General features: G+C 55.3%; 1 protein-coding gene across 1 annotated transcript; it reads right to left on the bottom strand.

Moving 5' to 3' along the window:
* Window positions 1–1,881: 1,881 nt before the first annotated feature.
* Window positions 1,882–7,457, bottom strand: CHADL (chondroadherin like). The gene is made up of 7 exons (XM_087448584.1): window positions 7,416–7,457; window positions 7,219–7,315; window positions 5,855–6,066; window positions 3,635–5,329; window positions 2,916–3,082; window positions 2,026–2,212; window positions 1,882–1,932 (listed from the first exon to the last, which is right to left on the bottom strand). The coding sequence occupies exons 1-7, from the start codon at window positions 7,455–7,457 to the stop codon at window positions 1,882–1,884; spliced, it is 2,451 nt and encodes an 816-aa protein (XP_087304710.1).
* Window positions 7,458–14,048: the final 6,591 nt, after the last annotated feature.

Raw genomic sequence — 14,048 nt, 5'->3', positions numbered from 1 at the left:
TGCCATGTTACCACCAGTACTCACTCTCCTTCAACAGTGTTTACTAAGCCCCTTCCACGGGCCAGACACCAAACTAGAGCCTGGCACCTCCGAGGAGAGTGAGGCGCTGGCAGCTCAGCCTGGTGCCTTCAGCAAGGTGAGCACCCTGGCAGGGCTCAGGATCCTTATCTTTCAACTCCTTTGTATTCCTGGGAGGAAACTGCCACTTTCAACAAAAGAAAAAAGAAAAACCTAGAACTCCAGGGCTGGCAGTTGGTGGAACATCTCCATGTAAGAAAGGGTGGCTGGATGGAAGAGTCCGTGATGTCCTGATTCCTGCCACAGCTGCCATACTAGGCGGGGCGGGCTTCTCTTGTAACTAAAGCCCTGACCTGGAGGCAGACCCATGAGAGCTTCTGCTCCTGAGCCAGGCTCAGCGCCCACACGCGCTCCCCCAGGGCTGACGCAGGGAGACGGCATTGATGCTGTTTATTATCAGCACAATGCCTGGCAGAAAGTTGGTGCCACGCAAGTGTCGGCTGAGATTAATATTGGCTGTTGATTTATGCTAGCTCTAGGTCTTGCTTCTAAGGCAGAACTCACTTTTTTTTCCTGCCGAGGAAGATTGGCCCTGGGCTAACATCCACGCCCATCTTTCTCTACTTTATATGGGACACCGCCACAGCGTGGCTTGACAAGTGGTGCGTCAGTGCACGCCCAGGATCTGAACCCGTGAACCCCCGGCCAGCGAAGCGGAGCGCACGCACTTAACTGCTGTGCCACCAGGCTGGCCCCGAGAACTGCTAACTTTAGTGTGGGGTCTTTTTAGGGGTTCCTTCCTCACTCCCAGCCTACCTCCATAAGGAACACTGTCATGGGTTGAATTACGTGCCCTCAAAGATATGCCTCGGAATGAGACCTTATATAGAAATACGGTCTTCACGGAGGTAATCAAGTTAAAATGAGGTCATTAGGGTGGGCCCTAATCCAGTATGACGTGTGTCCTTATAAAGGGTAATTTGGACACAGATGTAGCAGGAAGATGATGTGAAGAGACACAGGCAGACACCACATGAAGATGGAGGCAGACATTGGGGCTGTGCTGCCAACATCCAAGAACACCTGGGGCCACCAGAAGCTGGAAGGGGACCGGAAGTATCCTCCTCTAGAGCCTTCAGAGTGAGCCCTGCCCACACCTTGATTTCAGAATTCTAACCTCCAGAACAGTGAGACATGAATGGCTGTTGTCCTAAGCCGCCCAGTTTGTGGTGCTTTGTTACGGCGGCCCGAAGGAAACTAATACAAGCACCATCTCGTGGCCCCCAGGCACCCCGAATCTTCAAATGCGGCTCCAGAGGCAGGCAGAGCCCTCTCCCCACCTTCCTTTGTTCTGTTCTCACTTTCCTCTAAGGACTGGCTTCTCCCTATGGGCCCCCCACATGCCCTCACCATACAGCAGGGGTTCCCACATGGAGGGGGGCCCATATCCTGCTCGCTCTTCTCTGACATACTGTGAGATTTTGCTATAGTTGAGCATTCGGGTGTGAATGGGTTGTCGGGATGGTGGGTGTGATGTCAAGGGGGTGATGGAACGATGTAGAGTGGGGTCCAACATGTGGCTGACAAGGGGTGGGAGGCGGTGCCAACTCTACACCTGTACTTCTGCTTTTCCCGTCCCAGGGATGAGAGGGGCCCTTGAGGTCAGAGTGGGAAAGGGTCAACAGTGACCCAGCAATTACGGTGACAGCGGGATTGATTCCATGGACACACCGGGTCCCGGCATGCTATGGCTTATTGGAAAGGCCACTGTCCCATAGCATGGAATAGCGTATAGTCATTTCCTTACAAACCCACCCTGGGCCCAGCCCCAAGGTGGAGGAGGTGAGGAGAGAGGAATGGACATTACTGAACAGAAGCAACAGGGTCATTGCCCAGATCTGGCACCACATGAACCTGAGACCAAGAGAAGTCAGACTCCTGCTACCCTGGGGGTTTTGGAACCTCACCCACCCACCAAGGCCCACCCCCACCTGCCCCGAGGCCAACCTTGTCGGCTCCCCACCGTCTTCTCTTCATGGGGCTTCTTCTGGCACCAGGCGTCCGCTTGGCCTTCCTGGCAGCCCAGCCCGGACAGGCTTCAAAGACAGCAGCTGCAGCCTTCACCCTCTGGCCACGGGCCCTGGGAGGGGCGGCACAGGTGGCCCCCACGCGCAGGTTCAGCCCAGTGAGCCACCTGAGGAGAAGAGAGAGTTCGGGGAAACCACTGTGCTTAGCTTTCCTGAGGAGGGCAAGGAGGCCCTCGGGAATTGGGGGCAGTGGGGCATAGCGGGTGAGAGCGGACTCTGGAGAGAGTGCTGGCTCGGCCGCTCACCAATCACGTGACCCCCAGCAAGTCCCTTCAAACCTCAGATCCCTTCTCTGTAAAAAGGGGGCAGTGACAGTAATGAACAGTTACAGAGGGCTGACGACCAAGACACTGTTCAGACCAATGTATATATGCTAATGAGTTTAATGTTTTCTTACAAACCACCACCACCACGGGGTGGACAGGAGCACTATCAGCCCCTTTACAATGAGGGACCGACCAGCACAGAGTTAGCCAGTCGCAGAGCCAGATTTGAGCCCAGGTCTGCTGACTCCGGGGTTCTTATTGCTTTCTTATATGACTGTGCCAAGTGCCCACGCATATGTATTAGGTCCCACCACACCAGGCTGCACAGATTTCATTCCCTCTATGGATGAGGGAACAGAGGCTCAGAGAAGTACACCCCAAGCCCCGTGCACGTTTGGTTCCCCCTGGAAGGGTGGCCAGCCCTGGCAGGACCCTACCCCAAAAGCTGCTCGGCTGGCGCAGACATGGTGCCCTGGGGAGATGCTGGGGGCTTGATGAGAGCAGCTGGTGGGTCCCAGCTGGGGCTCCAGGTGTGGGTGCTCACCTGTGAAGCGGGAGCAGCTGGCAGTCACAGCGGAAGGGATTGCCACTGAGGTCGATGAGCTCCAGCTGGCTGAGACCAGGCAGAGCCGGCAGGGCCTGCAGCTGGTTCTTCTGCAGGTGTAGGCTCTGGAGCCGGGGTCCCAGGCCCGAGAAGGCCCCAGGAGAAATCTGCAAAGAGGTGCCAGCCTCTGGTGTAAGCTCCTGCCAGGCCCACCCCACCCCCAGGCTTGGAGGGAGCCCTGTGCTCCCCCAGCAGAAGGGAGGAGGAGAGCCCAAGGTGGCGCAGGCAGGAAGGGCAGTGCTGGTGTGGAAACCCAGGTTGATCTGATGCCAAAGCACTTGCCCTTTGCAAGCCACCCAGACCCCCAGTTCATGGTTCCTTCTGCTGTGCCTGAGCACCCCGCATAATGGCAAAGCCTCTTGGGGGCTCCAGCCCTGCCCTCAAAGCATACAACAGTAGGTAATCCTATGAACCCACGTTCCTCTCTCCTCCAGGTCCCAGCAGTGCCCTCCCTGGCAGGCCTCTCCATGTGGCATATGATTCTGCCTGGTCTGTTGCTCATACCTGAGCTCCCTGGGGGCACACACAGTGTCTGGCTTATTTCAGGGTCCCCAGACCCAGCCTCGGGCCTGGCACTGCGGGGGTGGCAGAGTTTGTTGAGTGCACACTGCGTGGGCCCTCATGCTGCCTCCCCCCACCCCTACACCCCCTGTGCCCACCTGTTCCAGGCCGCTGCTGTTCAGGAAGAGGTGCTGCAGGGACCAGCCCATGGGACGGAAGGCCCCGTCGTGCAGGGCCCTGAGCGGGTTCCCCGAGAGCTGCAGCTCCAGGAGGGCAGGCAGCCCCTCCAAGGCCTCAGTGGGCACCTTTCGCAGCTGGTTCCTGTCAAGGTGTAGCTTCTCCAGCTCCCGAGCTGGGCCCAGGGCCCCAGGGGACACTTGGGTGATGCGGTTCCCACTCAGATAGAGCCAGCGCAGGGCCTGCACGCCTGCCAGGTCCCCAGGGGCCAGGTGGTCCACAGCGTTGTCCTGCAGGTGCAGGGAGAAGAGGCTGGGCAGGGCGCGCAGGGCTGCCCCCGGCACCCGCCGGAAGCGGTTGCGCTCCAGGTACAGGTAGCCAAGGCGGGGGGCCCCTTCAAGGGCGGCAGCGCCGAGGCCTGAGAGCTGGTTGTCAGACAGGTAGAGGTAGATCAGGCTGCCCAGCCCCACCAGGGCACCCGCCTCCAGCTCCGCGATGCTGCAGTGTTGCAGGTGCAGCGACACCAGGTGGCCCAGGCCTGGGAAGGCCGCTCGGGGTACCAAGGGGAAGTGGTTCTGCCTCAGGTCCAGGAGCTGGGTGTCGTTGGGGAAGCCGCGGGGCACGGCCCGCAGGCCTTGGCCCTCACAGCCGCTGTGCCGCGACTCGGAGGCGCACACGCAGGCGCGCGGGCAGGGCTTGGCCGCCCCATCATCCTCCTTGGGGACGCCGAGAGGGGCTCGGGGCCGCATGGCAGCCAGCTCCTCTTCCTCGTCCTCCGCCCCATCTCCAGGGCAGCGCAGGTCCGAGGGCCGCAGGCTGTCCAGGGCCTCACCTCGCAGGCGCCGGGGCCCCCTGCACGCGCCATCTGAGCGCACGCGTGTCCGCGCCAACCACTCGAGCAGTGGCCGGGCCTGGCAGCCACACCACAGCAGATTCCCCTGCAGCCGCAGCCGGTGCAGCTGCCCCAGGCCCTGCAGTGGCGGCAGAGTGTCCAGCTGGTTCCCACGGAGGTCCAGGGTGTGCAGGTGTGGGCAGCGGGCAAAGGCCCTGGGCTCCAGAGCCTGCAGGGCTCCGTGGTCCAGCATCAGCTCCCGAAGGCTGGGCAGCGCCAGCCCGTCCTCCTCGCCCACATAGGTGAATGGGTTGTGGCCCATCTCAAGATGGACCAGGCCCTGGGCCTGAGACAAGGCCACGCCAGGCACGGCCTGCAGCTCATTGTGGTGCAGGCTGAGCCGGCGCAGGGCGGGCATGCCAGCCAGGGCCTCGGGGGCCAGCACGCTGAGCGCATTGTGGGACAGCTGCAGCCAGCGGGCGCGCATCAGCCCCTGGAAGGCCATGGCGGGCAGGTAGACAAGGGCGTTGTGGGCCAGGTTCAGCGTGGCCAGTGCACCCAGTGCCCCGAACGTCCCCGGACGCAGCTCCTCCAGCATGTTCCCCTCCAGCTCCAGGCGCCGCAGTGAGCCCAGCCCGTCCAGCGCCTCCTGGGGCAGCACGGTCAGGCGATTAGAAGCCAGGTTGAGAAGAAGTAGGCGGCCCAGGCCCCGAAAGGAACCCTCAGCCACCAGCTCCACCTGGCAGTGCCGCAGGTCCAGATGTGTCAGGTAGGGCAGGTCCTGGAAGGCAGCTGGAGAGATGACCTTCAGCATGTTGCCCTGGAGGTCCAGCCGCTGGGTCAGCTGAGCAGGGAGAGGTGAGAGAGGCTGAGCAGCACAAGGACTACGGCCTGTGCCCCTTGCTAACCCTAGCCTTTGCACGTGCTGTTCCCTCACCTTTCCCACATTCTCTTCATCAGACACCTCCTCCAGGAAGCCTTCCTCCCCAGCCACCAGGGCATCCCACACTCTGGCACTTTTCACATTGAATTGTCACTGCCCATTTACCTTCTCTCTTTCCCACTAGCTCTTGACTCCACAGAGCAGAGACCATCTCTTATCCCAGGATATCCCCAGTCTCTGCCGCAGGGTCTGCAGTTAATTCAATATTTATCTATAGTTCACCTACTTGTTCCAATCACATAGGATTTTAAATAGATTGTCTCCCTGTGGTTGGTTATTATCATTCCCATTTTCCAGATGTGGAGACTGAGGCTCAGAGAGGAAAAGGGACTTGCTAAGTTCTCCCAGCCAGGCAGTGGCAGATCCACTGGTGCCAGCCCAGGCTCCTCCTCCTGCTGTCCTCCCCTGGACCCCTCCCCTGCTGACCTCAGGGATGGCGTTAGGCACCTCAGTGAGGTTCTGGTGCCGGCAGGAAACATGCCGCCTGACATTGTCACAGATGCAGGTCTGTGGGCAGCGTTGGGCAGTGGCATGCCAAGTGGGGCCCAGCGGCAATAGCAGAGGAAGCAGCAGCACCAAGGAGACGCTCTGGGACCTGGGAGAGGGAGGGAGGGTCAGGTATTCACAGGGGCAAGGGGCTCACACTGTCCACTCACTGAGCCCCAGGTCCTGTTCCCAGAGCCCCTTGAACATATTCGTCTTCCTCTGTTGGGCCCAGGGAAGGTCATTGCCCTGAGCCTCACAACCCCGCAGGCTGCAGAGGTTCTATTGTTAGCCCTGTTGTACACTGGGGAAAACTGAGGCTCAGAAAGGCGCCCTGGCGAGTCCCTTTGACTGTCTCCGCCCATTGGCTCCGGGAAGCCTTGATGAATGAAAGAATGGCTCCGGGGCTCAGAGCGTGTGCCCAGGCTGTGGTGAGGCTCCTGGGTACAGGGGGAGGCCTGGACCTCCCAGTGTGAGGTGGGTGGCAGAGGGAGAAGCCGCCAGTCCTCAGGCAGATGTGGCGCCAGCTCCACGGTGGCAGGGAGCATACTGGCACCCACCTCGAGAAGACAACCTGGTTGCGGGAGAGGGAACCCAGGCCCGGCCTGAGTTGTGAGGCAGGACTTGGGGGACCAGGTATTGTGGGCTCTGAGACCCTTAGGAGCCTAATGTCAGAGCCACAGTGACAGGTGAGCAGGTGGCTCAGGCCTCTTCTCCTGTTTATTCCCCTGTTGTCCTCCTTCATCTTAGTGCCACCCAGCTGGCCTAGACTGGGCTGGGAGAACTGAGGGTATGGGTTTGGGGCTGTGATTTGGGCAAAGTCAATCCACTTACCTGTCTGTGCATCCACCTGCCCCCCCCCATCCATCCATCCATTACCCACCTGGACCCCTTTATCTCACAACTACAGCCACTGCCTGTTTCTTCTTAGGGACACTGCTGCCACGGTGGTTCTGGCCTCCCCAGTGCTCCACTCACCACCAGCAACCAAAGGGAATTTTCCAAAAAACAGATATATCCTGACACCCCCAGCTGAAAACCCTCCAGCATCTCTCCACTGCCTTTGGTGGAGAGTCCTGACTCCTGATTCCCCTACTGGAATCTGCTCCAAGTCTTCAGTGTCACCCCTCGGCTCTCCCACCATAAGCACACAGCACCAGAGCCCCCTCCTCTTACCCCGCAACACCAGCTCACCCAGCTTTTCCTTCTGTTCTCAGCTTGAGTCACGGCCTCTGAGCAGCCTTCCCTGATCCCTGGGCTGGGCCCCCACCCTGTGCCTCCCCTATTCCCGCTCACTGGGTTGTCACCGTGCTTTTCAGCCTCCTTGGGCTCCCAGGGTCCAGCCCCAGCCTTGGGCTGGCGGCATCCTCCAGAGGCTGTGATGAGGCTGAGGCTCAGGGTGGGCTAGGGAGGGGGGCCCATGGGGACAGATCCCTGGGGGACAGGCGTCCAGGGCTCAGAGGGCTGCTGAGCTCTCAGACAAGGCCCCGAAGGACTAGCGCACAGGGGCAGCCACACTCCCACACACGGCCTTTTCAGAGCCCATTTCCGAGAGACCCTTAGGGGATCTCTGCCCAGGGAGACCCCAGAGCCCCATCCTCCAGCCCCTCAGAGGCCCAGAGAAGGACAGGGGCTTGCCTGCGGCCACTGAGCCTCTCTAAGCCCTCCTTGCACCCCTAGGGCCCAAAGACTTACCCCTCCATGCTGCCTTGCACTGCCAGTCCAGCCTGGAGGTGCTGCACAAGGAAAAGGCCGGCGACGGTCCCCGTCTGGATGCAGCCCCCCTCCCCGCCGCAGGCCTGGCAGCAGGGGCAGGGCTGAATGGGAGGCATTGTGGGCAGCCCAGCCCCAGGCTGAGGTGAAGGAGGGGCGGGCAGGGGCGGGAGCAGCGGCTGGAGTTACAGGGCCTCCTGCCCGGTGCCGGCTCAGGATCCTGGCCCAGGCCTGAGAGCCTGGCCTGGGCAGCCAGTCCCTGGGACAGCCTAGCAGAGAGGGCCCTCGAGGGGCTGCCCAGTGGGTCCCAGACCAGGGCTCCCTCTTGGCTGGGCTGTGCCTCACCGAGTCTCAGTCTCCTACTCTGTGAGAAAAAACATACTATTAGTAACTAGCTCACAGGGCTGCTGTGGGAGTTCAGGTGGGCACTGGCACCTAGTAGGCGCTCCAGAACCGTCACCTCTATTTGTGCTTATTACACATTTACATACATTGTTTAACACTGTACATACAATATCCTGCAATTTTGTTTTTCCACTCAACATCAGATTATTGGGAGTGATCCAAGCTGATTCTTAGTCCTATCCATTAGTTTTGACTGTTGTATAGTATTCCACTGCAGCAATGTGTCCACTTTACATACCCAGTAATCTCTGTTGCCTCCCACTTTTTGTTATTACAAACAGTGTTGCAAAGAATATCCAAATACTTATCTTCCTGGGCACATGTGCATCTTTTAAAATGAAATAGTTCATCTAGACCACAGCAAACATTTATGTCTCCTATGATTTTTCAGATCTGTGCTTCTGATGGATCGCATCTTGTGTTATTCAGTTTGTTTGTTTTTATAACACACCACACACAGACTTTTTTTTTTCTTTTGTGAGGAAGATCAGCCCTGAGCTAACATCCATGCTAATCTTCCTCTTTTTGCTGAGGAAGACCAGCTCTGAACTAACATCTGTTGCCAATCCTCTTCCTTTTTTCTCCCCCAAAGCCCCAGTAGATAGTTGTATGTCATAGTTGCACATCCTCCTAGTTGCTGTATGTGGGACGGAGCCTCAGCATGGCCGGAGAAGTGGTGCGTCTGTGCGCGCCTGGGATCCGAACCCGGGCCGCCAGTAGCAGAGCGCGCGCACTTAACCGCTAAGCCACGGGACTGGCCCCCACACACACACAGACTTCTGCATGTGCTTTATGTCACTCAGCCAATTCTGGTATCAATGGAATCACACAGTGTGTACTCGTTTATGTCTGACTCTTTTCACTCAAGATTATGTTTGTGAAACTCATTTGTGATGTGTATTTTTTTAATTTGTTCATTTTCATTTTTATGTAGCATTCCAGCATTCCATTCTAGAACTATCCCACAACACTGGCATGGGGCAGAGGCAGAAGAGTGATTTGCCCCAGATGCAGGCAATAAGGGGGTGTTCCCTCAGGAGGGAATTTAAATACAATGGAACCCAATTAGAGTTGGTTGGCTTTTTATTGTCATCATGCCCCAGCAATTCTAAACAATGTCAACGCTAAACTGTTCCTCCCTGCTTGGGCAGACGATTCCCACTTCCGCCTTCTTGGTATCTCCCTGTACCACAATTAATTTATCCATTCCACTCTTGATGGACGTTTGGGTTGTTTCTAGGGTGGGGCTATTATGATTATCATGTTTGCACATGTCTTTTGGCAAACACATCACAACCATTTCTGTCGTGATACACCTAGGGGTGGAATTGCTGGTCTTGGAATATGCTTGTTTGCAGCTTCAATGGATATTGCCAAACAGTTTCTCAAGGTGGCTGTCCCAATTTACACGTTCACCAGCAGTGTAGGAGAGTGCCAGTTGCTCCCCAGCCTCACCAACACTTGGTATTGCCTGTCTTCTGTACTTTAGCCATTCTTGTGAGGGTATACTGGTATCACATTGTGGTTTTAATATGCATTTCTCTGATGACTAATGACATTAAACACTTTTTCATGTGTTCTGTAAAGTGCCCATTTGAGCCTTTTGCTCGTTTTTTTATAGTTTTTATTAATTTGTAGTTCTTTATATATTCTGAATGAGTTATTTTAAAACAAATATTGCAATTATATTCTCCCTCTCTGTGACTTGCCTTTTTACTCCCTTAATGATGCCTTGATAAACAGAAAAATTCTCATTGCTACATAGTATTCATTATCCTACAATGACTATCCCACAATAATGGCAAACCAAGGAGGTAAATATAGCTTAATTTATTAATCTTTTCCTTACTCCCAAGGTCTTGAAGATACTCATCTACACTGTCTCCCAAAAGAGCTACAGTTTTTTTTTTTTTAAGATTTTATTTATTTTTTCCCCCCCAAAGCCACAGTAGATGATAGTTGCATGTCATAGCTGCACATCCTTCTAGTTGCTGTATGTGGGACGCGGCCTCAGCACGGCCGGAGAAGCGGTGCGTCGGTGCACACCCGGGATCTGAACCCGGGCTGCCAGCAGCAGAGCGCGCGCACTTAACTGCCAAGCCACGGGGCCGGCCCCAAAAGATCTACAGTTTTGTCTTTTACATTTAGGATTTTTTTATTGTGGTAAAATACACATAACAAAATTTACAATTTTAAACCATGTTTAAGTGCACAATTCAGTGGCACTAAGTATATCCACAATGCTATGCAGCATCATCACTATCCATCTCCAGAACTCTTTCATCATCCCAAACAGGAACTCTGTACCCATTAGACTCTAACTCCCCATTCCTCCCTCCCCCCAGCCCCTGCTAACTTCCCTTCTATTTTCTGTTTCTATAAATGTGCCTATTCTAGATAGCTCATATAAGGGGAATAATACATTATTTGTCCTTTCATGTCTGGCTTATTTCACTAAGTGGAATGTTTCAAGGTTCATCCATGTAGTATGTGTCAGAATTTCTTTCGTTTTTATGGCCAAACAACATTCCATTGTAAACATATAGCACACTTTGTTTATCGGTTCATCTGCTGGCGGCCACTGTGTTGCTTCCACCTCTTGGCCGCTGTATTGCTGCTGTGAACACGGGCATCCAAGTATTTGCTGGAGATGCTGCTGTCATTTCTTTCCGGTACACACCCAGAGGGGAGATTATAAACTCAGTTGAAGCCCCCCGTTTTCTCCACCCGTCTCATTCTCTCCCTCCCTCTCCACCCAGAGGCAACCACTTTCATGGAGTAGTATACATATACGGCATTCAATTTCTCTAATGTATTAAACAGTGCACGTTATTTTGCAAACGTGCTTTTGTCACTCAACGTTTTCAAGATTTATTCCCGTGGATGCAGAGAGCTTCTGCACCGTATCTCACTGCATGCACAGGCCATAATCTAACCATTCCTCTACCGATGGACACAGGTGATTTCTTAATTTTCTGGTATCCCTTATTAAGCCGCTCTTGTACTTGTCTCCTTGTGCACATAGACGAGTTTCTCTAAAGCAGATCCTTAGAAATGGAATTTGGGGGGTCACAGGCTACATGCATTTTCAAGTATGCATTTTTCAGTATCTGCCAAATTGCTCCCTAACATGGTTTTATTAGTTGGACATCCCTCCAGCACCACACATGTGGTACGTGTGACAGATTCACGTCTTTCCTGGTGTCACCTCTCTTAATGACATTTGCCAGTCTGGTCTGAAGTGCTATCTGCATGGATTTACTTCACATTTCCTTGAGTACCAGTGAGGCTGAACTCTTCCTGAGTTTGCCTTTCAGGTTTCATCTTCTGTGAACTGCCTGCTCATGTCCTTTGCCCAATTTTCATTTGGACGGATATTCTCAGCACGGATTCCTTCATGCTATCTATGCTGCAATGTCTTCACTTTCATGGTATTTCTGGGTCATTGTCTTTCATTTTTGACAAAGGCAAATTTCTTTTTTTTTTGTGAGGAAGATCAGCCCCGAGCCAACAATCCATGCCCATCCTCCTCTTTTTGCTGAGGAAGACCGGCTCTGAGCCAACATCCACTGCCAATCCTGGTCCTTCTTTTTTTTCCCCCAAAGCCCCAGTAGACAGTTGCACGTCACAGCTGCACATCCTCCTAGTTGCTGTATGTGGGACGCGGCCTCCGCACGGCCGGAGAAGCTGTGCGTTGGTGCACGCCCGGGATCCAAACCCGGAGTAGCGGAGTGCGCGCACCCAACTGCCAAGCCACGGGGCCTGCCCAAAGGCAAATTTCTTTATGGTTTGTGCTTTTTTGTCAAAAATGCTTTCCTGTGGGGACTGGCCCGGTGGCGCACGTGGTTAAGTGCGCGCGCTCCACTGTGGCGGCCCGGGGTTCGCTGGTTCGGATCCCAGGTGCGCACCGATGCACCGCTTGGCAAGCCATGCTGTGGCGGCGTCCCATATAAAGTGGAGGAAGATGGGCACGGATGTTAGCCCAGGGCCAGTCTTTCTCAGCAAAAAAAAGAGGAGGATTGGCAGACGTTAGCACAGGGCTGAACTCCTCACCAAAAAAAAAAAAAAAAATGCTCTCCTGTGTTTTATTTCCTCTTTTTAAGAATGTGGCTTTTAGGTGGGTGGACTTGGATCACTTCGAACGCTTGCTGCTGCCACCCCAACCTGTCCCCTGCCTTCCCCAGACTAACTCCTATTCTGAATGCTGGTTTATCAGAGACATACGCTTAAACATGTTTAGTTTATTTGCTTTTGAATTGATGGAATCATACTGAGATTCTCTTCACTCAACACCGCTATTGATTCATCCGTGGTACGCACGGTACGCACATAGCCATGGTGATGCATTTGTACTGTTGTGTAACATTACGTCGTGTGGCTTCGCACTTGATCCATTTTCCCGATGTTGGCCTATGAGTCGTTTCTAGGTTCTTGCTATGAGGGACAGTGCTGCTAGGAGCGCCCTTGACCAAGTTGCCCCGGGGGTTTTCTAGTCTGAGCTTCCAAGTGGAATTGCTGGTTTGGTTTAGCCAAGTCGTAGTGGAGGTCCCTTTAGTGGGAACAGCCTGGTGCTGAGCAGGCCCTTCCCATTTGGGGGTCCCAGGCTGCTCCCACTGAAGCATCTGTGATCTTGCAGATCCCAAATCACAGGGCTCAGGGACCTGGAGCCTGGGTAATCTCAGCGCTGGCTGTAGTTCTCAGGAGCATTTGAGTCTGGGGGGACATTCCAAAGGGTGCAGGTCTCTCAGTAAGGAGCACGTTAGAGCCCGTAGGCCCCTCCCTGCACCTGGGCCTGGTCAGGGGTCCCAACCTCTGAGCTGGTCTGAATGACTGAGTGGGGCCAGGGCAGTCAGAAGGATGCTCCTCAGTGTGCGGGTTCGAGCCAGGCACTGCTGGCCTGTCATGAGGTTAAGTGAGATCTGTGGTTCTCCCCTCAGTCTGAGCTGAAGCATTCTCGTGTATTACCCGGGAGGGAACAGGGGCCAGCCCGGGGTTGCCTGGAGGGAAAGAACAGCCAGCCCAGAGAACCTTGTAGGGTCCTAATCAGCCCTGAGCCTCAGTTTTTCCACCTGTCAAATATCACCGGTGAGAAGTCCTATTTGAGCCTCCAGACTCAGTTCCTGCCTCCACAACTCCTGAAGGCTTTCCTGACCTCACTGCCCACAGTGGGCCACAATTGTGGGTCTCCTGCACCAGACTGGCAGCTCTCAAAAGGCAGCGCCTGCGGCCCCAGAGCTCAAAACAGGGCCTGGCAAGGGGGCTAGGGGCTGGAGTTGGTCAGACCTCCACCTGCCTCCTGCCATGTCACCTCATATGGGGAAGAGGGCATCTCCTCCGCCACCTGACCAAGAAAGATGTCACCTGAGGGGTCCACAGCCAGCAAGGAAACGCTGCCCTTGGAGGGACCCCTTCGTTCCTATGGGAGACACAGGCTCCCCATGTGCCTGCTGTCCAGGGTAGGTGCTAAGGAGGGTCTGTTGGGCTGTCCTCACACCATGTGTGGCAACAGGAGGGAAAGACCCCAAGGTAGGTGCCCTCTACTCCAGGCCCTATGGCCAGACATCCTGTGACTTCCCAGCCAGGCCCAACCCTGTGAAGCGACCTTGCTAGCCAGACCCAGGTCCATAAATGGACCAATGCAGGGGCCAGTGGAAAGATAGCCCAAAGGCTGATAAAACACGGTGAGGTGGGCCGGGCAGGTCAAACAAGCCTCAATTCAGGACCTCCAGAGCCCAGAGAGGGAGATCCTCCACGCTCCCCAACCCCATGAGTCATGGCGCTCTCCTGGGCACCACCCACCCAGCTGTTAGAGGGGAGCACACCCACACGGAGGAAGCATCCAGGCCTAAGAGGGAGCGGCTTGCCCCAGATGATGATACAAGGTTGGCATGGGGGCTCTTCTGCAAGAGGGACTGCCCCTTACAGACTGGGGCTGGGCCACCATGCCAACCCTGAGCTGGGACTTCGGGCTCTAAGGCCCCAAGAACGGACCACTTTGGGTGAAAGGTTTCTCAGTCTC

This window comes from Ceratotherium simum, chromosome 25 (genome assembly GCF_057802395.1).
Source record: "Ceratotherium simum simum isolate JZ-2026a chromosome 25, ASM5780239v1, whole genome shotgun sequence".
NCBI classification, from domain to species: Eukaryota; Metazoa; Chordata; class Mammalia; order Perissodactyla; family Rhinocerotidae; genus Ceratotherium; species Ceratotherium simum.
Note: the sequence above shows the minus strand (reverse complement) of the source record. Positions and strands in the feature narration are given on the sequence as shown.

Coding starts and splice junctions, on each gene's coding strand:
- CHADL (XM_087448584.1), bottom strand. CDS start 7,457: ATGGGCTCTGAAAAGGCCGTGTGTGGGAGTGTGGCTGCCCCT. Junction 7,316..7,415: donor GTGGGAGTGTGGCTGCCCCT/GTGCGCTAGTCC, acceptor CCCCCTCCCTAG/CCCACCCTGAGCCTCAGCCT. Junction 3,083..3,634: donor ACAGCAGCGGCCTGGAACAG/GTGGGCACAGGG, acceptor ACCTCTTTGCAG/ATTTCTCCTGGGGCCTTCTC.